The following is a 26,783-nucleotide window of genomic DNA, read 5'->3' as shown; positions in this document are numbered from 1 at the left end:
TCTCTCAGGACTGAGACATTTAAGAGAATGTAGAGGTCCTCTGTTGAGACATTTCTTCCCGGTGCAATAAGGTTTACGAATTTTCAGATGCATGGTCTTCTAGCAGCCAGAACAGACCTAGCTTTACAACAGGATTTTATAGGGATATTTCTTAGCATACAGATTCTTGGGCTTTTCCTGTGATGATTCTTTTGAAAGTCTCCCTTAAACTCAACCTTGGGTCCTGCTGACAGCCTTTGCTTTAACACTTGCGTTTTTCTTGGAATTTCCAGTTACCTATTCTATACAGTCCTTCCCATTATTATTCCAAGTTGACCTCTGCCCTCCTCCTGACCTCTGGTTGTGACTTGCTCTGCTTGATGGATAGAACAGCCTTCTCCCAGTGTGTGTGTTTTCTTCTCTAAGTCATTGCTGCTAGGTCATTCAGTTCTTCCCCACATGGTGGGGTTTCTGGGCCCATTACCCTTCCATTCACCTTCCCCTGCCCCGACCTCCCTCCAGTTTTCAATATTGCTCTGGACCGTGGTGTTGTGGAGGACATGGTGCCTACAGTGTGACCCGAGTTACCCAGCCCCCCGGGAGAGGGGCCCTCACGCTGCTCTGACTCACCTGTGATACATTTCAAACTTGCTATATTTTAAAGCTCCAGAGCTTTTTTTAACTGCTCTCTTCCCCTCTGGGGAACCGCTACTCTGTACTTCTGGGCTTAAACTTAAATCCAGGTCTATACATTTGTTTTTGCTTTTTAAAAAATTACTTTTTTGGTTTTGTTCATCCCTCCATTATTTCTTACTTTTCTCTGGTTGTTCGTCCCTTTGAACCTCTGATGAAACTACTGTTTTATTGTGGGGTGGGGGAAGCCATACTAATATTAGATTTTGTGTAGTATTAGACTTCCCATGGACATTAGATTTAGGAGAGCTGGTCAAGAACCTCTGTTATGGTAAGAGAAGCATCATTTTTTAGTAATCAACAGCATGAACTTTGATGCCAGACAGATTCACATCTGTTTCTGCCACTTGCACCTTGACCTTTGACAATGGCTCAACTTCTGTGGACTTTGGGTTCTTCATCTATAAGGGAAGGAAAATAATAGTACTACGGTGTCATTGGTGGTGAGGATTAATAACCATAGCAGCTCACATGTAGTAAAGACAAAATAAATATTATAGATACTAGACTGAAACTAACTGAAAATTTCAGTCTTGTCTCTTTTGACCAGTTTCATCTCCTATCCAGTTCTGTTTCCAAAAGATCCTATTAGAAAGCCAGAGAACTAAGCTCCGTTTCCTACTTTAAAGATTTATCCCCAGTGTCTACTCTCAGAAGTTACTAACCCCACACTGAATTATCTGTATGTGGATCATTTGTTCTGCAAACGATGACCAGCCAGCTTTTAAGTTGTACTTTGGTTCCCTCCTGCCAGCTAGGTACCTTCTTCTTTTCTCAGTCTTTTAGCATCATTAGTTTTCTGCTAAGAATTATAACTCAGGTTTAATATTGTCTTAAGACCATAAACCTGGGCAGAAAATAAATACATATATTATGCATTAGGTCCCTAACTGAGAGTAAATAAACATAGGCTTATTTCTGGCACTGCTTTCTCCATTTGCATGAGAACTCAATAATTGACCATATTTAAATTTATTGGAGAGTTTATTCAAAGATGGGGCATTTATTAATGTTCAAACAGCAAAGATGATGAGTCATTTAACTTATTCAACATTTCGGAATTTATGGAGAAAACAAGTGTGGACTTCTTAAAAATTGGGTTTCGGGGACCCTCTACTACAACTCCAGTGAATTAGCATCCTTTAATATTTGTTTTTAAGAAGAGTTCTTGCATTGCAAGTGTAAATTTATGAGATTTTTATCACTAAGAACACTAAAATGAGGACCTCTCACCCATGGGGCTGTGGAAGGGGGGGCTCCCCTTTCTCCACAGCCAGGGTTGGAGGCCAAGATCAGCCCTTGAGGATCATTATTGGGTGTCCATGAGCGGGCGGCTTTGTTTTCCTGTCTCAGACCTCTGTAGTTGCTGGGAGCCCCACTTGGTCTATAGCAGGGCTGCTGACCCCACAGCCAAACTAGGGTGCGAAGTGGCAGTGCTGGACATGAGACCTCTGGCTCTCCTGGGATAGTGCCAGACTCCCCTGGGCTGATGCTGACCTGCATTGCCCCAAAAGTAGCCTGGCCTCCTGCCTGCTCCAAAGACAGCACCTAACAAATACACCTAAGCAGGGTTCTGCACAGGATTGCAAGGCGTGGGGTGGTAAGGAAGAGCTGGGAACAGGTGCTGGAGGAGAAGGAGCACCATGGTCATCAGGAGCCAAGGAGGTCAGCCCTGACACCGGGGATGCCAGCTGTGAGTGCAAACCCCACTTCTCGGCCCTTAGCTGTGTCAAACTGGCCAGCTTGCGCTCCACACGGTTCCAAGTGGAAAGTTTGCTGTGTTGAAGTGCCTATATTCATCCTCCGAAAAAATAATGCTTGAGACAAGTTTTCAAGTCAAACAGTTTTTCTTCACTAACTAAAGTTCTGACATATCTTACTTTGTTCTGAAAGCAATAAATCACTTTCTGTGGGACTGTTGGGGAGTGGGGGGAAAAACCACTAAAATGAGAAGAGCAGAAATTTAGTTTTTATCTAGACCTGCAAATATTTAATTCAAAAGAGTTGCTTACTCCCTTTCCTGTTTTAAACCAATGTAACATCAGCTGCTATTAAACTCTTAATGTGTAATTGTATGCTGTTTTGTCCCACGTGATTCAGTTAAAACATGGAAGCATTTATGACTGATCCCTTTTGGAGCGATGTCAGTTTTGGGGTAAGTCTAGATCTTGGCTTTGATTTTTGCAGTAATTAACAGATTTGAGAAAACATCAATTATTTCAGAGAAAAACAGCTCCTCCATGTAGTGAGGTAAATAGAAAAGTTCCCCAGTGCCATAATTTCCTTTTGGTATGGGGAGTACAGGAGAGTCTGGGGAATTGAAATCGAATGTAGTGACTTTCATCTCAAACTCACAAGTTACTATCCAAAAACCAAGGCCCCTGAGTATGTTAATGACCGGTAAAACATACTTCTTTTTTTTTTTTTTTTTTTTGCTATAAATATCACTCTTGATAATAATGAAGAATTTTTTTAATAATTATGTGCTTGTTTTATTAAATTCCTGAAGTATTCAAATAGCGATTTAGTGAATGCAATCCAAATGTTAAATGTCACCCTATTGCTGCCCCCATATTGACCTTTTGGAAAGCTTTAGGAAAACATAAAACTTCTCCGTTTAATCCCACCTAGAAGGAAACAGTCTTACCTCACTGCCTTGGAATGACGGCTTTTACCACCTTGACCCAAATAACATTATAGCCCCAATTCTAATTAATTACAACGTTAGCCACGACTAATAGAAACGGACCGCTCTGCAAGGTCCAGTCTTGGAAGAGGAAATATTTTGCTAGATAACAATGTTTGCTATAACCTCACACGCAGTGCACAATGAATTATATAGATTTTAAATGGCTTTGATTTATGACAATGTTCCTGCTTATGTTTGCTTTTCCAAAATAGAAATTACTAACAACATCTCCAAGTAGTTAGAGGCATTAGTTAGAATTTTTACTTTATTTGTGCCTCGAAAATTTGGTAGCCGAGTAGTTTGGGGTTTTGTTTTTTAACGAATAATTCAGATGTCCCCGCTGGTGGTTTACCATCTTTCTTTTATTGAAATCATGATGCTTTGATATTTTAAAATAGGCGTTTATCTTTTGGAAAGTGGACAGGATTTTTGACAAAGCTCCTCGTTTTCCAGCCAAGGAAACTAAATCCCTAAGAGGCAGTGTGCCTGGGTCTGAGCTCGCTGGCAAGGATCCCTGGGTGGTCTCCGGTTCAGTCTGGCTCTGCACAAAAAAAGCAGATTCTGGGGTGTTTATAAAACAATATAGTCTTTTCAAGGAAGAGAGGATATTCCTTGAAGTTTTATTTTTACCTTAGAAAGTTCTCGGAAGGTCCTTGAGTTATGGGGGCAGGGGAAGAGAGATGGTTAAAAGGTACAGAAAGAACCAGAAAATGGTATATATTGTCCTGTCAAGTACATGACAAAACGTCCGTGATGAGAGTGCCAGGAACTAACCCAATGAGTCGGCGGAAAGATTCAAGACAGCAGATTCAGTTTCTATTTTAAGAAGAAGAAAATTCTGCCGGTGGCCTACGTCTTTCCTTAGAGTTGGTCATGATTAAGGAAAGTCTTAGCCTTAAGAACCCTTGGAGATGAAATGTGGTGTTTCCTCAAGGGAAGAGTACCTGCTGCACCATAATTTTAGCAAGTGTCCCCAATCTCCTGCCCCTCGCAGACTCACCCACTGATTCCCAGAGCAGGACTGATGATGAAAACAAACTCCAGCTCCTTGATTTCCATCCAGAAAAGACAGCTCCTGCTTGTCCCTCCGTCCTCCCTCCATCGACCCCAATCCACCACCCCCAACTAAAGAGATAATTAAGTGGGTAATCACTTTAAATGGTATCTAAGGAAACAGTTTTGAGAAAGAGATGTATTAAAATTGAGAGAAAATAAATGTTTTCATAATGAAGCAATTAGCATGCTAGCTAAATGGTGCTGTGTGACTCAAAAGCTAGCACAAAAAGATTCTACCCTTGCCTGCCATCTTCTGCAATTGTCCTGTCGATAATAAATATGGCAAGTGACTGCTTCTGACAAACGAAAGCCATCTGCAAATGGCACAGATCATTTCTTTCAGCACTCCTGAAAGGCAAACCCTTGGAGCTAGTCACCTTTTAATCTGTGGATATGTTAGCAAGTGGCAAATGACCATTCTTTGGGGAACGGATTCCCAAGTGAAAAATAACCACGGTGCTTCTTCTTTAATTAGCAGCCTTTTCACATTGCTAGCACATTAAAGCCATCCTGAAGAACACCCGTGCTTATATAATCAATGTCACAGCGTCTCTGCCTAAACGAATAATAAATGTTCGGGCTCTACACTAAGTGAAAACCTATTCTCCAAGACTTTCACCTTCATAAAGATGGGCTCATAAAGATCGAAAAAAGAAAAATGGGAATGTGGTCTCATGAGGATAAAAAGGCTAGTGTTAATAATTAACAAGGAGAGTGAAGTGGAGTCAAATTAGCCATAATAGAGCCCAGAGTGACTGGCAAAGTCACCTCTCATTATCAAAAAACTCATTAAGAAATGAAGAAGTGGAAATCCCGCTGGGTTATTCGCACACTCGGGCTGTATCAGAGATTATTTTTCAGATTTCTTTCAAATGAGGAACTGTTAGGTCGCCATATTGTATATGAGGTTAATCTTCAAGCTTTGAAATATGGAGGGCTGACACCTGCATATTCCTCCACCTCGAGCGCTTAAATGAGCTGTGCCTCTGAAATTCACGAGGCGGTGTTTATAGATACATCTATACGTAGATCTACTAGGAACAATGCAGGACGGATAGGACTTCTAGACTACCACAGGGCTGTGAACCAGCCTCGTTTTATAGATAGACCCTTCTTTAAATGATGAGATGACCACAAAAATGCGAAAACGTACTTACTTCCGATTTCCAGGTTGACTGAATTCAAAATTGTACATCAGAATCTGTTTTGCCAGAGTGTATCAGTAGGAAAACGAGGAGTCGCTAGCTTTTTCTTTTTCGTTGAGTTCCACAGTGTTGTTCTAGGTTATCTGACATGTGGATATTTTAAATTCTTAGTCTGCTTCTTATATTTTCATACAATTAAATGCCTTCAGGAAAATAACCTGCTCTAGAAGGCCTACGTGTCCTTCACAGTAGATTCGCGGAGACTTCTGATTGGTCCTGGAGGCTGTGAGCATCAAGGATCCTACGTCTGGGGGCTGTTGATCACGTTACAGCCATTCTCAATTGTTTGCCTCGTCTAGAGCAAGCAGCGCAGAACGTAATCCCAATCAGAAGTTTGTACATAACTGGACTAAAATTTTAGACTTACCCCTTTGGCTTTTATATTAATCTCATAAAAGACAGTATGAGAACTATAGGACTGTGAGACTTCTCCATCTTTACGCTAAGCCTTGGTTAATGTTTATGTTGTTTTTTACTGAATTAATTCTGTAAGAAATAAGCGCTGAATGCCTAAAATTTATGAATCCCAATCACCTTGCAGAAACATGGATTAAAAACAGTTCTGACCCTTGAAAAGCTTATCATCTAGTAGCGCGTATGGCCATATATACCCTACCTAGTATAATGCAATAATTTATAAAAATATAACTCGATTACTTTTACTGTACTAAGGATTTTTAAATTATAGTTTTAAACTTGGATTTCTTGGATTTTGAGTCGTTGTCCAAAATATAGGAAACATTATAATACCAGGGCTTTCAGTTCCTTAGGTAGGTGGGTGGGTGGGTAGGTAAATAGGTAGATCATTTTTTTAAAAAGATTTTTATTTATTTATTTGACAGAGAGAGATCACAAGTAGACAGTGAGGCAGAGAGGAAGGGAAGCAGACTCCCTGCTGAGCAGAGAGCCTGATGCAGGGCTCGATCCCAGGACCCTAAGATCATAACCTGAACCAAGGGCAGAGGCTTAACCACTTAGCCACCCAGGCACCCCAATAGGTAGATCATTTTTAACAAGTGAACACGAAAGGAGGAAGTGGACATGGTTTTAGGAGGTTGTTATACTAGTAAGTATACAAATTAAATATTACCAAACTATATAAATTTACCTATTAAGGTTTTAATTAAAAGGAAAATAAAACTCAATGAGTTTTCTATTCTACTTAAAAAGCATACTCTCTAAGTCTCCTTTAGGCAGTGGGTTTTTGTTGGTATTTATTCAGTAAACACACGTGTATTGAGCGCCTAAATAATATGCCAGATTCTTGGCTGGAGGCTGCTCCTAGATCTCAGGAGATCTTTTTGTTTGGTTGTATGAATTTTCTTTTACTTAAGTGTGTTCTAGGCTGCAATCTTCCTGACTTTTCTCGCGAAACCCATGTTCATATTTTCAGTGATAGGAATCTTCATTATAAGCATTTGTCAACATGGAAAGTGGCCTGTTAATTTTATATCTTTATCCAGAGGGCTTTCATTGTGCAGGATCCCTGCAGTTTGTAATCCCTTGAATAATTGTTGTTTTGTGGCCAAGTCTTGTTTTTAGTGTGGTTGGTGTTGTTTGTTTTGCTGGTCACGAATTACTAGTTTCTTCTGAAATTTAGGTGGGAAAGTCATTCTTTCTAGTAATCCATTAATGCTGACTAATTGGAAAGGGGTGGCATACTATAAAATTGGGTTACATGGGCTCAGGAGTCAACAGCATATTTTTACCCTAAAAAGTATACAGGAACTCTTTTATCTGCTTGTTCTTCATTTATCCCATGATTATTATCTCAGTAATTATTATTAATTGGATCATAGTTTAAATTCTCAGTCGAACTCTTACTATTAGAAGCTTCTGACAAGTACTTTTGTAAACGTAAGGCTCTTTTTGGTATGTAAATAATCAACACTAATTTCTTAATTACTGGGATGCTCAAAATAATTGGGCACATCTGCATTCCTAGTTTACCTTTTATTTAAGCCTTTTGCTTTCTTCTGCCATTTCTAATTGCACTCTCGGGCTTGATGTCACTGATGCTTCACTGATGCTTCCTTTTCTGACAAGGTGATATATGGAAACGTGGAATCTTTGGGTGGAAAAAAAGATGATTTAACAAAGTGGATGCTGGTCCCCCGCTTACGTTCTTGCCAGCCACTGTTTTAGACTCCTTCTGAGCAGTCCTTTCGACTTCCACACCTCAGGTAGAAGGTCAGGAGCATTCTTGCATAAGGCTGCACTGAGAACTTGCCTCTTCCAATGAACTGTGAGAATGGGTGCCTTGGAGAGGCTTGATTGGGACAGGTGGCAGCCCAAATCACAACCTATCCTGACTAAACCAGATGGAGAAGATAGAAGCACTCATTCTGGTGCCTGGGGCTAAGTAGTAAGAGGGCTTTTGACAGTGTGTGATAGGAGCAGAATGCAAACTGGCATATGGGCAACTGAGAAAAAGAGCATACATTTCCATACACAAGTACAGCGCGTGTGTATTTCCCGTCGCCCTGCCTTTTGACACCATGCTTTCTCTTGTCCTTCCTCGCCCCTCTGCAGATTTTCTTTATTTCTCCTCTTTTCTCCTCTTCTCTCTGTTTCTCCCTCTTTCTTTCTTTCCTTCCCTCCCTCCCCATTCATGAGTCTAATTACCAAAGAAATAATACTGCCAGTTGCCAGTTTTCTGAGACTTTGGAAAACGGGTCTATAATTTAATTTTTTAAAAAAAAGTAAAAAAGGAACACTGCTGAAACATGAGCAGAATTTGGCCAGAATTAAGCATTTGTGACCGGCCTTAGGAAATATAGGAACATTCCGTTTTCTCCCCCTATCTTCAGGATGTGAAAGTTTGATGTCAAGGGTCATGACTGAGCAGAAAAAACCTCCCTCTGCCACATTCATTAAAATATGAGACCTAAAAATAGCCAACATTCATATCCAGCAGAATTTCTAGCAGTCTGATCTTGGACATGGATCAAAAATAGATGTTCATGCCAATATTATTTAATACTGCATATTCTATGAAGAAATATGCATAGAAAATATGAAGAACTAGCAGGCTTCAGTATGTTCCTGAAAAATAATGCGGTCATCTTAATGTTGTATCCATGTAGTTATTCATTCAACAAACATTTGAACACTTGCTTGGAGCCAGGCGTTTTGCTGGATACTAAGAATACAGATACGGTCCCTCCCTCAAAGACCTTACACACTTGTAGGAAGAAGCAGAAGCGTCAACAGGTGCAGAAGCATGCTTTGGACCACAGTGGAAGCCTGCACAGGGTAGAGAGTAGACAGTTGAAACCAGTAACTAGGCAGGGGGACAGGAGAACAAAGCATTTCCAGAAGAGTTTGGAGGAGTTAAGTGTAGACTTGAACTGAACCATGTGAGTCATTATGGCTGGACCACAGGAAATATGGAGGTCAGGACACAGAGATGAGCCACCAAGCTCCTTTTTAAGATAAATCATAGATGGCTTTCATACCATGCAAAGTTTGTTTGCATTTGTTGTGATGATCCACCAAAAGATATAATCTTTCAGAAGGGCAATTAGTTTCATATTTTGGCCAGCCTGTCTGCTTTGAGATTTGAAGAAGATGGTTGACAAAGGGAAAATTGGGATCCTGAAGACCACTAAAGAGATTAGTGCACTAATCAAGGCAGGAGATGAGAAGATTAGAAGTAGGGCAACAGGGGCGCCTGGGTGGCTCAGTGGGTTAATCCTCTGCCTTCAGCTCAGGTCATGATCTCAGGGTCCTGGGATCGAGCCCCGCATTGGGCTCTCTGCTCGGCCGAGAGCCTGCTTCTTCCCCCCTCTCTCTGCCTGACTCTCTGCCTACTTGTGATCTCTCTCTCTGTCAAATAAATAAATAAAATCTTCAAAAAAGAAGTAGAGCAACAGCAGTGGTGCTGAAGAGGAAGGGACGTGTGAAGAAGGACGTTAAGGATACAAAATACTCTGAGTCATGGGTATTAGAGAGGGCATTTGTTATGATGAGCCCTGGGTGTTTTATGTAAGCCATGATCAACGAATTCTGCTCCAGAAACCAATTTTGCACTGTATGTTAGCTACTGTATGTTAAATTTAAATTTAAATTAAAAAAAAAATACACAGATCTTGATGACTAATTGGATATAGGAACTAAAGGCCAAGCCTGTGGTATAATCACCAGGTACTGATATATAGTGATCTAGTGGACAATCTGTTTTCACTCCCATGGTGGGAATACAAGAGAAGGAGGCTTATTTGACAAGTTGATGAATTCAGTGCTTATCAAGCAGATCAAAAAAGAGAGCTCTTGCTAGAATTACATTTGAGTCAACTGGTACTTAATCTTAGAATCATTATAACATTTAATAACCACATTGAGTGTTGATTCTCCTATGTGCTTCTTCATTTTAACAAACTAAGTATGACTTAATAGCCAACATGTATAATCTCTAAGTGTATAATAAAGAAGCATTTGAATTGATGAGGTAGAGTACTCATTTTTATTTGTAAATGTAATAATTTCTTAAGTGAGTGTGTCTTGGACTAGTTAGAAATAATGACAGTGCTTAATGGCACCTATCAAGATGTAGAGCCTTTTGGTCTTTCTGTTTTTATTATTAGTAGGCCACATAAATTAAGAGTTAGGCTATAGTCTAGCTGTGTAGCAATGCAACGTTGTCCAGCTTTCAATATATATTATAAGCACATTAAATATTTTCACAGCATTCATTCATTTTGAATATAATAGTTTTCTTCAGTCTCTTGACTTTTTCATAGTGTAACTGAGTTTTTCAAAATTCTAATTGTAGAAACATAATTCGTCTAAGATACAGAGTAATGCATATTTATTGGATATGCAAGGAGGAAGGGCGAGCTCTTAAGTGGAGAGCCAATAAATTCAGATATGGGCATATTTTTTTAATTTGCTTACCACAATGGTTGAGGTGATTTGAGTGAGAATATTTCATCCTTAATGTTCAGCATCTTATTTAGGTGACATTTGGCAAAAGAAACTGAACTGCATGATCTATACAGTACCTTCTAGCTCTGTGATTGAATCTCCAGGAATAAATAAAGCTCCTTTCAGTGTGCTAATGAAAACATCATTAAGAGGAGGGCACGTGTTGCATGGAGCACTGGGTATGGTACATAAACAATGAATCTTGGAACACTGAAAAAAAAATAAAATAAAAGAAGAGAAAATAAAAGAAAGTACTCCAAGAAAAGAGAACAGGTTATTTGTGTTTAAAGGCCCTGAAATAATAAAAACATAAAATGATTTTAAAAAGATAACATGAGTCTCCTAAATAAGACATTTATCTTTAATTATGATTATCATTCCCACTTTAATAGGAAATCTTTTAGCATGTAGATAAGCCAGAAAAAAATGATTTAACCACAAAAAATACTAAACTAGAGTAACTAGAATTAGAAAAAAAGAAGTGTTGTCTTTTCCTCTATATTTAAAATTGCTTCCTACCCCCACTTCTTTGTGTCTGTAGTTTTCCAGCCTCTCACAAATTTCAGAATCCATTAAAACAATAGTCATGCCACTGTGGTAAGCATCATACACTTTGCCCAAGTTTTAAAACACTGTTTAGCTTTTGGGGTATTTTTGCCCTGAAGAAGATTATGTGGGGCAAGTGGCATATGTAGCTGCGTGTTTGATGAGGTTTTACTTTAAAATTTCTAGTGACTAGATTTCGTACGGAAGCATATACAGCAATTCCAAGTCATAAAAGTGAATGGGATCCCGGAGAGACTTTTCCCCATCTTCCGCCTCTGCTGCCCTAATCCAGGTCACCGTCACCGTCGTCATCATCCTCATCATCCTTTACCTGGTCTGTTGCCATCAAGACTAAGCATGAACCGTCTTCTGGGCTTCCGCCCTTGGTCACCTACTCCATTTTCCACACAGCAGCGAGAGATATTTTATATCATGGTACTCCTCTGCTTAATAATACTAAACATAATGATGCTTCCCTGTGTACTCAGTAAAACCCCGTATTTCTCCCCATGTCCTACTCTCTGGACATAATCTCGGACTGTTCTCTCCCCTCTCTCACTCTACTCCTGCCGCACTGGCTTTCTCGTCCTTCTGGAAGTACACCAGCTTGTTCCCTGCCTGGAACTTTCGTACTAGCTATTTCCTCTGCTTGGAGATCTTTCCTCCAAATCTCCTGTGAATGGCTACCCTGTCACTTAGGCTTGATTAAAATACCATCTCTTCAGGGGCGCCTGGGTGGCTCAGTGGGTTAAGCTGCTGCCTTTGGCTCAGATCATGATCTCAGGGTCCTGGGATCGAGTCCCGCATCGGGCTCTCTGCTCAACAGGGAGCCTGCTTCCTCCTCTCTCTCTCTCTGCCTGCCTCTCTGCCTATTTGTGATCTCTCTCTGTCAAATAAATAAATAAATCTTTAAAAAAAAAAAATACCATCTCTTCAGAAATACCTTTCTCAGCCATGATGTATATTTTTACATGAACCTGTTCTCACTTTGAGAGTCCAGAAAAATTACCACTGGGTTTAAGATATGTTCCCTTGAGAAACAAATATGTGCCATCATCTTAAAAGTTACAAATGACTTATTGAAATTACTTAACATTACTTAGTGTTTTCCTACAGATTCTCTATTCTTTCATGGTACAGCATAGACACATACTGACTATCTTGGTCCGTTCAGTCTGTTATAGCACAATACTAGAGACTGGGTAACTTATAAACTACAAGTTTATTTCTCACAGTTCTGGAGGCTGAAAAGTCCAACATCAAGGTGCCCACAGATTTGATATCTGGTGAGAGCTTGTTTCACAGATGGCTGTCGTCTTACTGTGTGCTCACATGGTGAAAGGGTGCGGGATCTCTCTGAGATCTCTTTTATGAGAGCACTAATCCTCTTCATGAGGACTCTGCCCCCATGACCTAATTTCCCTTCAAGGACCCCACCATCACATTGGATGTTGGAATTTCAACATATGAATTGACAGGGGCGTGGGTGGTTGTGACACCGTCTACTGACTTTTTTCTAATGAAATTGCATCCTGGGCATAGAAAGCACCCACTTCCTGGTATAGGGAGGTGCCCCTTAACTATTACCTACCTCTTTGATAGTCCTATCCCAATAGCAGAAATTCTAAGACTTCCACAACTGCTTTAGGTAAGATGTCCCACAGTGCATTTCATTAAAGACAAATGGACACCCAAAAAATGCATATAATATGCTGTTTCGAAAGATACTTGTAGAAAATTGGATGACTAACAAGAAAATCTAAAAATAACTGAGAAGTTCATGAATCTGAATAGGTAGTCCCAAGGCCACAGTCATCCTGCTGCTGAATTAAATAAGTGTATCTCTTAGAATTCATCAAGCTTAGCTCTTAGAATTGAATGGGTTTAGCTCTCCCGTGACATACCATCTAGCCCAGGGATTGTAACTCTCTTTATTGCTCTATTTACATGTGTCAAGACCTTCAGGGTATCCAGCAGCTCCGTTGAGTCTCTAGCAAGTGGTCATGTGCCTCATGTGTTCAACCTCTTAGAAAGTAAAGACAGCCCACCTGCCAGGAAGATTTTGTCGAGATATAATCTGTTTGCATGCTGACAGCCATACCTAGGAGGTTAATTTTACTTCTTGATAAGCTTTCATGATATATTCAACATGATATCATCTGTATTTTATACCCGTCCTTCTGTGTCAGACTCTTTCAGGAAACGTGTTTTCACCCCTGTCTCCCAAATGCCTGATATGATCCCTCTGACGAACACTGTTTCTGCTTGACTATTTCAGCACTTTTGTGTAATGGAAAATTTCACAAACACTTGCAAGAAATCTTTGTGCCCTTGGTTGTCCGCTACGTCGATCTCATGGAGTCCTCCATCGCCCAGTCAATTCACAGAGGTTTTGAGCAAGAGACATGGCAGCCTGTCAAGTAGGTATCTTGCCTAGTGTCCATAGAGCATCTGTCTCTTCAGTCCTGACCTTATGACTTTACACATGGCCATCTGTAGTTATTGCTTATGGTGGTCCCTTCCCACGTTGTCTGTTTCTTTACAGGAATATCGCCAACAGTCTTCCCAATGTAGCTCTTCCAAAAGTTCCAAGTCTGCCTCTTAATCTTCCACAGATTCCTAGCTTTTCTACTCCTTCGTGGATGGCTCCTTTATATGAGTCCACGTGTGTATCCCTCACTTATTTCCTGGTGGTGTGTTAGCTAGTGCATGGCCCGGGCTGTGTTCTGTGCACATGTGTTCAGATTGCATGGCATTTATCATCATTGGTTGAGGAATCCTATGTTTTAGTGTTGTGTGAGTTTTTTAAGCTATTAAGCGAAGCTGAGCAAATTGGTAATAAATGATACAGATAAAACAAAAACAAAAACAAAACAACCCCACTCACTGGTTCAATGTAGTTCATATGGGATCTGTAGGTGAGAGGTCATTTTGTGACCCAGGTTGTTCAGGCAATCGCTATGGTAACAGTGTGTCTCGGAACCGTAGTTGGCTTCAGCTTTGTTACTACCCGCATAGTTTCTCTTGTACACGTAGAAAACCATCATTAAGAGTCAGGTCAAGGATATGTTTTTCTATTTTATCTTAGTCGTACTTTTATTTATTTATTTATTTTTAAAGATTTTATTTGTTTATATGACAGGCAGAGATCACAAGCAGGCAGAGAGGCAGGCAGAGAGAGAGGAAGGGAGGGAAGCAGGCTCCCTGCTGAGCAGAGAGCCTGATACGGGGCTCGATCCCAGGACCCTGGGATCATGACCTGAGCTGAAGGCAGAGGCTCTAACACACTGAGCCACCCAGGCGCCCCCTTAGTTGCACTTTTAAATAATATTTCCGGTTGTAGAGAAGTGACTGTCCTTTATTTCCTAACACCACCAAGTTCCTCTGTTGTCCTTTCATCTATCAGTTGATGTACTTTGTTATTTTTAAATAATCTTTATATCATAAAATCTATATGTGTTAGTTCCACCCTGTGATTCAGCCCACCTATTGCAGATTCGGTAACTAAACGTCGCTAGAACAAAAAGGACACAGGCTTTGAAATTCGACTTTAGGTCCCAGTTTAGTAATCATTAAATCTTCCTTAGCCTCAGTTTCCCCAATGCTAAAAAGGTTATGACTCCTAATTTAAAGACATTCTTGTGAGGATAAGAAAGAAAAAAAAGTGATGAAAAGTGCGTGGCACATCCCAGGCTCTCAATAAATAATAACTACTCCTATGCTACATTATGATTTTTATCATTATTACATCATCAATCATCATTATTCCTAACTGTATAGTTTTCAAATGTATGAGCCTCAGAGCAATCAAATGAACTCAATAATGGTCCATGCTTTGCCCAAGGTCTCATATGACATCAGCTAGAAAAAATAATAATTAGAAGAAGAAAAATAGCTACCACTCATTAAGCACTTACTATATTCCAGGTTAAGGGCCAAATCCTTTATCTCAGTTAAGCCTCATGACAACCCTGGTAGGTAAATGTCATTGTCCCCATTTTACAAATAAGGAAACTAAGTCATAAAGAACTTAAGAAAAAGAAAAGAACCTGCCCAAGGTCCTACAGTAAGTCAGTGAAAGAGGCAAGCTTTGAACCCAGGTCTGGGGGACTGTAAAGCTCTCTCTCCTTATTCATGTATTCGGCTTCCAGAGAATATACTGGCTAAGAACTTGCCCAGCATCCTTTCTGCCTGTCCTCCCACCACTGGTAAATCTGCTCCCAGTCAAGGCTACATACCCTCAAGAAAAAAGAGACCAGAATAACTTGTGAAATAGCTTAGCGAGATCTCTCCAAGTTAAACGTCATCGCTGTGCCCACAATAGCTACCAGGAGGTTAGGTTACATGTGAATCTCTTTCTTTCAGGCAAATGCTTTGAGCAGCTTTAGTGTATAGAGTCATGTCTGTGTGTGCTTGGCAGTTATCTGGGAAGTATAATGTATCTTTCTAAGTTTATGTGTTTTGTGCTCCTTAACACTGTTTTATAATTTAATTCCTCTCCTTCTTCATTCCTCCTCTGTTTAACACCCTCGATTTTAACCAGAAACATTATTTTGGGCATTACCTTGTGATATTTAGATTTTTGGGGGGTCATTTTTTGGCTTTGAGGTATGTGTGAAGCCTGAATCTCATTTGTTGGGAGCCCCATCTTAAAATGACCTGCATCTCAGGACAGGAATCATGACAGATTGTGGCTTTGTAAATAAAGTGCTCATACTTTCAGCATTCTGAGTAAATAAAAAACCTGTTTTACAAATTAATCACTGTTATCTTTACCTGCTAAGATTATCAACATTAGGCTCTTCACAGGGTGCTCAAAATTACTTATAGTGCTATGATGTAATCACTAGTTTTTTGGGGTTCTGAGTGGGTTTTTTTTTGCTAAAGATTTTATTTTTATTATTTTTAAGTAATCTTAAACCCCAATGCAAGGCTTGAACCCATAACCCCAAGATCAGGGGTCTCCTGCTCCACGGGCTGAACAGCCAGGCTTCCTTAGTTTTTTGAAATTTTGTTATAAAGCATTAAATTATAAAACATAAATAAATAAATAAATAAGAAGCCTGTTTCACATGTAAGGAATTAAAAACAGAACACAACCACGGCGGGGCGCCTGGGTGGCTCAGTGGGTTAAGCCGCTGCCTTCGGCTCAGGTCATGATCTCAGAGTCCTGGGATCGAGTCCCGCATCGGGCTCTCTGCTCGGCAGAGAGCCTGCTTCCCTCTCTCTCTCTCTGGCTGCCTCTCTGTCTACTTGTGATTTCTCTCTGTCAAATTAATAAATAAAATCTTTAAAAAAAAAAAAAAAAAAAAAAAAAAGAACACAACCACGGCTTGAAAGGTACATTCCTACCTACCTATATATCAGTATCACCTTACAAGGTGCTTCTCCATTTCTTCCCTCGCAGTTTTTGTTTTTTGTTATTTTTGTTCTTTAGCTCTAAAAGTAGATATCACTAAGATAAGTTTCCTACTGGTATTTTAGGAAGTTATCTCAGGATCCATTATTCACATTTGAGTTCTTTAATCTGTTAATGATACTTTCTGCATAGGTCAGGGATTAAAAGTAAATTTAAGATGAAAATTTCTGAGTAAATTGAAGGCTATAAATTCTAGCTCAACAGAAAACCTATTTACATTTTTATCCATTTAATTATAACAAACACTTGTTACCTTAATTATATTCCTAATTAAGCACATTTATCATTCCATAGCATCCAAAAACAAAAGAAACATATATCCATACTCTCTGTGAAGACTTATTTGTCATGTTACAAGAGTCCATTTTCAATCGAATTCCATCTTCACTATTTCAGGTTTTGCTCTGATGATGGTTTTTCTTGCTTTGTTACTTTATTAAGACTACATATCTGCTTCAAATAGTGACCTTCTCCTTCTCCAAAATAAAAAATTATTAGTAGATTTGCTTTTTTAACTAATTAGGTTCAATTACTCTTAAAATATAGGTTCTCCAATTTACCACTTTGCACACTATGAAATAATGATGGTTATTTATAATAAATAATTATATTATAAATAATATTATAAATATTATAATATTATAAATAGTGATGGTTATGGACAAATAAGAGGATTTTGCCTGGACATTTTTTTCCCTCTGATTTTTATTATGTATGTGGCAAAAGGGAAAAATAAATGTGTTTTTTTCTGACATTTTACAGCAACGTCAACATGGTGTTGACTATTTCCTTTGTTTAATGGTACTTTGGGGGCACTGATTTTTAAAGTTACGAGATACTGAGTAAGGAGCTGTGGATGGTCCTTTGAGAAGTGAACTCTGAGCACGTCTTGGCTAGGCAAGGAGACCATGAGGAGTTACTGGCAGGTTGGGAGGAGGAGCACAAAGGAGGTTGGTGATGCAGGAAAGATACTGAGGTGGAGGTGGGGGAGGGAAGTACACATTGAATTCGCCAGGGAAGGAGCTGTTTTTTTAAGCCACTAACCAAGATGTATTTGGCTAAACAAAGTGGGTATTTAAAGAATTTTTTTTTTAAGAATTTTATTTTTATGAAAGTTTTCCACTGTGCTCTCGTGATAAATTACTTCATCTCTCTATTTTTCTTTTGCACACTAACAATACAATTTTTAGGTTAGTCTATGCTAAGCACTTACAGGCAAGCTGAGGAGAACTGAATCACACAGCCCCTTTTTCTCCTTTTGTTCTCTTTTACTATTAAGTTTCAGTGTGTTTGAACATAGGATTATTTTACTTTCAAAATTTCTGTTTCCCTATTGGGCTTTCTACTTGCATAATGGAAAGCAGTAGTTATTATCCTTTGCCCAAATATATGTATCTTGCTACAAATTACCTTCATGCACGGTATGAAACTTTAGTCTCCTAGAGTGATTTTGCCACAGGCCCCAAGTTAGACAGATGGAATGTTCTGCCTTCCGAGCACCGTGGATATCATTTCCTTGCTAGGCTGTGTGTTGTACTGTTCGGTTTCCTTATGAGCTAGAAAAGTCACAAAGCATTTCAAAGTGGGCCTGAGATTTGCTTCCCTCCTCAGCCTGTTACTCTACTTCCACTTCCCCTGTCCTTGAGAGATTTGCGATCTGTACACTGTGCACCTGTCTGCAGACGGACAGAAGGCGCTGCGAGGACAGAGGCACGTGTGTGTGCACGAAGGAGTGAACCTCCTGGTGGCAGTCAGATGGACTTTCTTACGTAAAACACACTCTTTGAATTTCCAGGAAGAAATACTTCTGTATTTATCTGTATCCTATAGATTGGTAAAAAGCATTTAACATGTTTGTTCTTCTGTATATAATTTGATTTCTTTTCCTTAGTCAAGTACCCTTATACATTCTACCCCTTTTTATGAAACCTTACTATATTCATTTCTATTTGCGCTTTTTTTTTTTTTTGCCTCACCGTATATTCATTAAGAAGTGAAAAGGAAGAGATTCAAAAGGTTGAATAAAGAAATGACCAATTATTAGAGATTTTATGTGATACTTTTTCATTAATGGCAATTGATACAGAAAGGCAAAAAACAGTGTGTTGGTGATCGTCACAGCGAACAGTGGAAGTTCACGATGTTTTTCATGTTTCCTTTTTCTTCTAGCAATGGCTCAGCAACATCAGAAGACCTTTTTTGGAAACTCGATGCCCTTCAGATGTTTGTCTTTGATCTGCACTGGCCAGAACAAGAATTTGCCCACCACTTAGAGCAAAGACTTAAACTAATGGCCAGTGATATGATAGAGGCCTGTGTCAAAAGGTAGACCTGTGTTTTCAAGTTGCTGCTTTGCACACCAGCACCCAGAGGAGCGCTTTTCGCCGAGTACCTGTTACTTAGTGGTCGCAAGGGAAGGTTTCGATATGTACTACCACTGCAAAATTTAATGAACATTGCGTTCTCAGACCTAAATCCTGGGGCCTCTTGTAACTGATAAAATTGGCCTGAAACTTTTTTTTTTTTTTTTTAACACACCTTCTCACATTGCCTTCATCAGTAACATCCATACTATATTAATCATTTCTTTGGTGCTTATGGTTGTCTCTCTGGGAATACTGTGCTTTCAATTCCCGAGGCAGTACTTGCTGAGACATATGGAAAAGGTCTGTTAAGTACTTGATGCATTATGCGCAGTGTCTGCTGTGAAATGGCGTGGCAAACCCAGATTATGATCCGCACCATCAATGGTTCTATTTTCTGGTATTCCCTTTGCACATGGAATGAGTTCCAACTATCCAGTTATATTCTTCAGAACTGAACCCGAAATAAGTTAGGAGGCTTTGAATTTCTCCAAAAGGGCTTTCATTTTCTTTAGTAGTTTTAGAAAATCAGCACCGAATCTCTAATTAGCCAAGCAGTGTTTTCCCGTTGCCCTCTTTCATAATAGGTACGGAACGATGTGGGCGGCGTATTGGAATTAACACTGCTGGGAGCAACGGAATAATCCTGAATTCTTCAAAATTAAGAAAAATCCTGTCTTTTTAATGGCTTCCTAAAGCAAGGCCACCAATTAGATTTCTAATGTTTTAAAAATATCATTACTGTCATATGCGATTCTAATGTCTCAAATCTGTGGGTGTTCTTTGGCTACTTCCACAAAAACAATTGCAACACACTTTCTTTCAAACGCCTACCTACAACTTTGGGTATTTGAAAGAAAACCTAAGAGACACGAAAGAATGACGCATTCTCTATTGTACATTCATTATGTTTTAGAGTTTTCCAGACGTGTACTTTTTTAAAAATGTGGTAAACCCCTTTCTCAGATTTGTTCTGCTTTAATGCGGAGAAGCAAGTTTTTTGTTTGTTTTTTGTTTTGTTTTTAAGATTTTATTTATTTATTTGACAGATCACAAGTAGGCAGAGAGGCAGGCAGAGAGAGAGGGGGAAGCCGGCTCCCTGCTGAGCAGAGAGCCCAGGACTCCGGGATCATGACCTAAGCCTAACGCAGAGGCTTTAACCCACTGAGCCACCAGGCGCCCCGCAAGTGGTTTTTATACTTGGAAATTAATTCAGGCAGTTAAGTAAAACTAAGAGGTGTTTCCGTAAAAAGATTTACACTAGCTGTAATGAATAGTTTCCTTTGGGTAGAGATACTGTCTGCATGACTGCCAAAGCTGTTTAATATAAAATAGCTCCCTGGTCTTTTTTTTTTTTTTTTAAGATTTTTTTTTTTTTTTTTTTTTATTTGACAGATCACAAGTAGGCAGAGAGGCAGGCAGAGAGAGATAGGAGAAGGAGGCAGGCTCCCTGCCAAGCAGAGAGCCCAATGCGGGATTACGATCCCAGAACCCTGAGATCATGACCTGAGCCGAAGGCAGAGGCTTTAACCACTGAGCCACCCAGGCGCCCCAGCTCCCTGGTCTTTTACATGAGACACCTGAGACAAGAAGAGCATCTCAGCCCCTCGCTCGCAAGCAATGCCACACTTCTTATTTGCATGTGTTAAATCAGCATCTTGTAGTGTTGATTTCACTTTTACTAAACAAGTGAGACATATTTCTGAATTTCTTACTCCAAATTCGTGTTTTAATGACTAGAACAAGAACTGCATTCGAAGCCAAGCTGCAAAAGGCAAGCAAAACCACCGAGTTGCGCATCCCGGCTTCCGTGTGTACAATGTTTAATGTGTTAGTCGATGCCAAAAAGCAAAGCACCAAGCTTTGTGCCCTGGATGGAGGACAAGAGGTGAGTGAACTGAGTGTCAGGTACAGATAGGTACCCTGACAGAGGAGGGTGCTGGAGGCGGGTTCCGGAAGTCTCTCGCTTGATTAGATGAAAAGACCCAAGTCCTTCAATAGAGGTGTTTGAGCTTTTCTGGACTGTAATAATGGAAGGCCCTTTACCCCTTTGCTCATGTCTTATATGAAGACTGCCCCAAATTTTACACGTGTCCATTGAGGCTTTTAACGGCTTAGGTGTTGTGTATTTACATAAACCTCGCTTTTCACAAGCAAATAAGAAGGCTGGAAAGCTACCTGCTTTGTTTAGACAAATCTAGAGTACCCAGAGTTTGCATTCAAAACACAAGGCACAGAAAATAGCACATGAAATATTTTTATTTACACAAAAGTTTCTGTGTTTTAAAGATCAAGTAGAAATGTGCTAAAAAAATTACTTATTTTTTTAAATAAATGTCCCATTTTTTTTACTTTGATTCATGTTTTGTTTGGTTCTATATTCAGAAACACAGCTTACTTTACCCTGTGATTTATTTTTGTTAAGAGTGTTGATTGGGTGAAAGTGGATCAGTTTTTCTTAGATTATCTGTTTAAGTTGACATTTTGTTCATTGTAATTACTGTTTCATCATTTCTTTACTCTTCCCCTATGTTCATCGTCTTTTTTTTTTTTCTCCATGGCATGATCCAGTTTGGTAGTCAATGGGTAAGTCCTTTTTTTTTTTTTTTTTTTTTTTTTCGTAAAAACACACTTTTATTTGAATTATTATTTGTGTAAATGTGCCCTTTTTATTTTCATCCTTTCAAATTAATATAATTAATTCCATTTTCAGATTTATGTTTTCCATGTATGTGTTTAACACTAATAGCTTATTATAGCATAGCAATACCCAGAGACACATTAAAACACATATAAATACTTATGCCCTAAATAATGCCAAGGGAATGTTTCTTTCCTGTTAGGCTGCAGGATCTGCAAACTGCTCTTAGATTTTTTTTTTTTTAAGGATAAAATTATTTAAAACAAAATGAACTCACCCTCCTTTAAACAAATTCAGAAGCAGTATGATTATTAATATTTTCAAGATACATATACCTATAGTATATACTTTCACCGATACTAGAAAACTTTGGAGCTCTGGATGACAAATATATACTATTCGGGTACCTCTAAATTTGAGGACCAGGAGACCATTCCTAAGGCCACTTCATGCAGAAGTCCCCAGTTGTGGATCTCAATAAGGTACATGCCCACCAGTGATACACTCTTTCTTCCTATTCGTGGCCTAGGAAGTAACCATTCTCAGAGATGGGGAAGAGGCAGGCCTTTGTGTCAGGAGCCTTTCTTCTCCTAAGAGAACAAAGTTGTCTTGAATTGCCACCCAGAACCTCAGAGGAACGTGATATGAAAAATTTTATGCATATTAAATTAACTGGATATTATGTATACTTACCCATCTTATATATGTGTTTTGATATGTTACAGTGTTTTGTGCTCTATGGATATGTTAAATCTTACAAGTCTTGTAGTAAGATGCAGTAAGACACTCAGGGTGACTCTACTGGGCTGACAATTCTCATCCAAGCAGAAAGGCTAGGTAGCTCTGAAAGAGGGTAAGAGGGCCCATTATTTGTGAATGTCATACTTCTCTAACCCAGATGTAGACATTAGCTATTTGGCCATAATTTATGCACATGCACACATATTTCATTCTTTGAGCAATTCAAGGGGAAAAGATGTATTTCTAATACTGTAGCATACAACCTTACATATATATTAAGTAACTGATACGTGTTATAGAATGTTCAATAATTATCATTCTGAATGCCTGCAACATGATTTATTGCCTCTAGTCATCTGAAGAGGCAGCTGGCTTGGATATCAATGGCTCATATCTCTATCTTTTCATGTTTTTCGATATCCAGATGTAAGTCTTTGATGGTCTACTCAGAAATATTGTCTTAAGTCTCTCCATAAGTCCATCCATTTCTTATCAGGTTTATAAGATCATCTTTGCCTATTCCTGTTGATATTGGATTTATCCATCTGTTTTAATATACATGGCAGTACCTGACACATAATAGGCACTTAGTAAGTAGTGCTTGAATGACCAGACTGATTTCTTGTCACCACTTTAAAAATCCTCCCCTTTAAGAAACAACTCTCGATAGTACCTCAGAAGAAAAACAGGCACACAAACGAATGACAAAACATTGTTGCATTGTCAAATGGTTCTTTATATTAATAGGTAAATGGCTTTGAAAAGTAATCTGCTACTGTTCATTATATTCGCACCTGTACCTTCTCACCAGAGACAATTAGTTCCCCACAACTTTCACACGATTAATATAATTCAAAATGTGCAGGTGTAAAACCCATTAGCAACTGTGAAAAGTGGTTAGCAAGAATTTCAGTGCAAAAGGACTTTATACTTTGCTTTTAATCACCAATAAATACACCCACATAACTGCACAGGCTTTCCCTCTCTGTGCTTGAGATAAGTTTTGGAATTGAGGCAAATTAGCAAATGCATTACATGCAGAGGTGAGCCAGTGACCTCATTCTGTAGTAAGCAACAAATTAAAAACTAGATTATTACAGAATTTGGAGCCTTGTAAAATATATGCTTCTATAGATAAACCCAGTAGGGATAGTTTTCCGAATTTTAAGGAATTCTCTCTCCAACATCTTCAGTAAATTTGTTACAAGTCGTTGCTGAGATGAAGCCTTCTCAACTCCTTTTCCACAAGGCAGCCCCTTCTGTGCTCCTGAGTTAAGATTCTGTTTTCTCACATGGCACCTGAGGAAAATGTGCTCAACCGCAGCCCGGAATGGTGTTTAATGGAGTCATTAGTGAGCGAATGATCTGCTCGCGCGACAGCTGTGTGTAATGAGTCAGCAGTCTCAGGCCAGTTCCTCAGGGACAGATGTTGGGACCACAAAACCACCCGTGTTTAGAAATCGTTGTTCTCTACCAACTGCATGGGTCTCACTTAGATGCCCCCACATCCGATGGCCCATCCATTGAGGATGGAAGTACGTAAATGCTCCTTGTGTAGGATTTGTTCTCACCTACAGTAGAATGCTCCCATTTCCAGAACTGACAATCCAGTACCTTGAAAGTTCTTCCCAAGGGAAGGACCAAAATCTTTTAAGAATGCTGGATTGTACTGGCATCTTGTCAGCCTCCATTTCTGGAGTGTTTATATTAACCACAGTCGGGACATGAGGATAGGTACATGAGTATAGGGACACCAGGATTTCACACCCGTGTTTGATCGCTGAATTCCCTGGACTCCATGAAGTACGAACTTCTTAAAGGTTAATCTTGATCTAAAGTCAGCATCCGCTGCTGGAGGAGCACATACGCTTTACTTTTGGGGGCAGATGTAGGGAGAATTAGTCAAAGAAATGGGCTGTGATTTGCCAAAGCCCTGGTATATAGGATTATCAACCTGACTTGAAATATTCTGATTGAAATTTTATGGGTTTTTATCAGACAAAAAAACTTGGCAGATTCTTATCAAAAATTAGATGTGTTGATCTAAATAAAATATACCAATTTCAGGTAAAGTAATGTAAATATGCAGATAAAGTCTTTTCTTCTCTGATCTCTATTGGTGTGTCTGTGTTTGTCTTTGGAAGCTATAACTCATTCTAGCTAACCTTCTAGCATCTCTGTGTGGCATATGTGAGCTATTCTCTTTGTGGAATGTACATAAGAAATATGAATTCTGAGGCCAGCGGGCCACTCCCACCCACAGTGCTTCCAGACCACCGCCACGGACTGTGCAGCTAGGACAGATTCTGGAAGCTCCTGGCACTTTTAACATTAGTGAAAGTCCCAGCTAATCAGATAAGTCAACAACAGCAAAATCTCATGTCGTAAAAAACCTCACAACCCTTATGCTATTTGTGTTTGCCCCTTGGGTGGTACATTTAGTATCCTTTTCTTCCTTTTTAATTTTTTGCGTTTCTCTCTCTACCCCTCTCCTCCTCTTTCCCTGTCCCCTCTCCACTCCCTCCCTCCATCCTTCTCTTCTCACTGCTTTTGGCCCGATCAGGTGTCAAAGAAAACAGCAGTCTACAGGTGTATATTATAGGAAAACGTGATGGCTCCTGGGGTCCATGCCTTTCCCTGCCTTTTGATAAAAAGGGTCGAAGGAACCTCTTCAGTAGCTCATCTCTTGATTTTAGGATATGTCCCAATTGATCCAGTCCAAACGTTTAAAATGGAGAAGCTCAACAGTTTTATATCCAATAGCCTTTTGATGACATTTGATTACTCTTGAGTTAAAAAAATGAACATAGGGCAGGGCCATCCGGCTGGCTCAGTCAGTAGAGCACGCAACTCTTGATCTTAGGGTTGTAAGTTTGAGCCCCATATTGAGTACAGAGATTACTTAAAAATAAAATCTTTTAAAAAATGAAACTTATGGAAAATACAGAGAAACCCTGAATATATCAAGTATATATTTAATCACTCCGAGGCCTGGGCACCTTGATCCGTGTGTGTTCTGTGGCACTTTCCAGGGAAGAGGGAAGTGAGAAGCTTGGAGCCCATCACCTCTATTCTACCCCAAAGAGGGGCCTCAGTCTGGTATTTTACTTCCTCCTGCTGCACAGACACAGATTCGGAGAGAGATGTGTATGAAGAGAGAGGGGCAGGGAGGGAGAGGTGGGCAGACCTCATTTGCTTAAGCTCCTCACACCAGGTCAGTTGTAGAACTGGCTGGAGCCCCGGACTTCTGGTACCTTTGTCTGGAGGGCGTTTCCCAGCCACCTCCACTAGCAGCCAGACCTCCAGGCTCTTTCTCTTCTCTGTCGTTTTTCTTTACTGTCTTCCCTTTTCCTTCAAGCTGTTCTAAAAGCAAAGGACATGGCCCTACTCTAATAGAAATCCACGCTCTGTGTTTCTTTTCTAGTCGTCTCTGGAGAGCACAAGTTTGGGAATCAGTAAGTCTTTCAGGAAAACAGTCACATAATGTTTCCCTTCACTAGGTGAAATACATGCCCAGAAAGTTCCACACTGATGTGTGTGCTATTGATTTTAGACCACTTGTCAGCACACACGCACACATGCAGAGCAGAGAATTCCCATGCCCCAGAACGGGCCTTCCTGTTCTGTGTGTGCAGGTAGACAGCCGCTGGTAACGGTCTGAGCCTACGGGGGGGAAATCATTCCTGTGTTTTCCAGAGCAGACCTACGCTGATGTTTTGTTGTGTGTGGAAACTTTGAGACATGTTTTCAGAAGAAAAAAATCGCTTTCCAAAACTTACATCCTAGGAAACCATTCATCCGGCAGCTGTTAAGTTGGTCTAATGTTTATACTGACCTGAGTACTTTTACTCTATGCATTATGTTAGCTGTTCTGAGAAGCCTTGAACCATCAAGATAGGGTTAGTCTTTACAAGTCACATTTTTTCTGAAGTGGCTATTGGGGACAATCGGCTGTCAGATAAATGCTTCTAAAGCAAGAATTACTGTTTAAATGAATGTGCCTTCACACACTGCCGAAGCTGTGGCTAATTTAAGAATGCAACTCTCTTGTATTCTCTAAGAGCAGAAAAGGAGGCTTTCAGGTTTATTTTAAATGCATCTTTTTTATATTTACTTGAAGGCGTCTTTTTCATGAGGAAGCAGTGATAAAACTGTGGGGAGTGAGTGCTGTTTCATTATACCTTTTATGGCTTATTAATTTGTTGCCATCTATTCACCTTTGTTGATGAAATTTTAATTTTGCCCTTGCTTGAGCATATTGTAAGGATTGTATAAACTGCTGCTCCCCGCGCTGACAAAAACGGTCCTTTTAGACTGAACAATTGGGAGCTCATTTTATTTCTGGAGCACATTTAAAATAACTTATGAATGAGAGTTGTCAGACATGAAATGCTGTATTAATTAAATCTTTTTCTAGTCTTTTTGCTTCTCCAGCTAAACCAACCCTTTAGAAAAATACACGGCCACCTTAATTATAGAGGAGAAGACAAAAAGTATCCTTCACATTCCTCTGCCTGAATAAGAA

At 39.6% G+C, this 26,783-nt stretch overlaps 1 protein-coding gene and 1 non-coding gene across 22 annotated transcripts in view; both read left to right on the top strand.

Moving 5' to 3' along the window:
• The window catches only part of CADPS2 (calcium dependent secretion activator 2), a 533,537-nt gene that overhangs the window by 454,791 nt on the left and 51,963 nt on the right, over positions 1 to 26,783 (top strand). For 9 of the 21 annotated variants that reach the window (XM_059171710.1, XM_059171699.1, XM_059171709.1 and 6 more), the window contains 5 exons: positions 13,373 to 13,514; positions 13,640 to 13,759; positions 18,683 to 18,838; positions 20,617 to 20,764; positions 21,448 to 21,462. In XM_059171710.1, coding sequence (XP_059027693.1) covers positions 13,373 to 13,514; positions 13,640 to 13,759; positions 18,683 to 18,838; positions 20,617 to 20,764; positions 21,448 to 21,462 — 581 coding nt within the window. The remainder of the gene's footprint in view (positions 1 to 13,372; positions 13,515 to 13,639; positions 13,760 to 18,682; positions 18,839 to 20,616; positions 20,765 to 21,447; positions 21,463 to 26,783) is intronic. The other 12 variants (XM_059171713.1, XM_059171714.1, XM_059171717.1 and 9 more) reach the window with 3 other exon arrangements.
• Positions 1,896 to 2,031, top strand: LOC131831040 (small Cajal body-specific RNA 20). Its single transcript, XR_009353555.1, has one exon. It is a non-coding gene; the product is annotated as a small Cajal body-specific RNA 20 (non-coding RNA).

This window comes from Mustela lutreola, chromosome 4 (assembly GCF_030435805.1).
Source record: "Mustela lutreola isolate mMusLut2 chromosome 4, mMusLut2.pri, whole genome shotgun sequence".
In the NCBI taxonomy this organism is placed as follows: domain Eukaryota; kingdom Metazoa; phylum Chordata; class Mammalia; order Carnivora; family Mustelidae; genus Mustela; species Mustela lutreola.
This window is presented reverse-complemented; position numbering and strand designations above follow the sequence as displayed.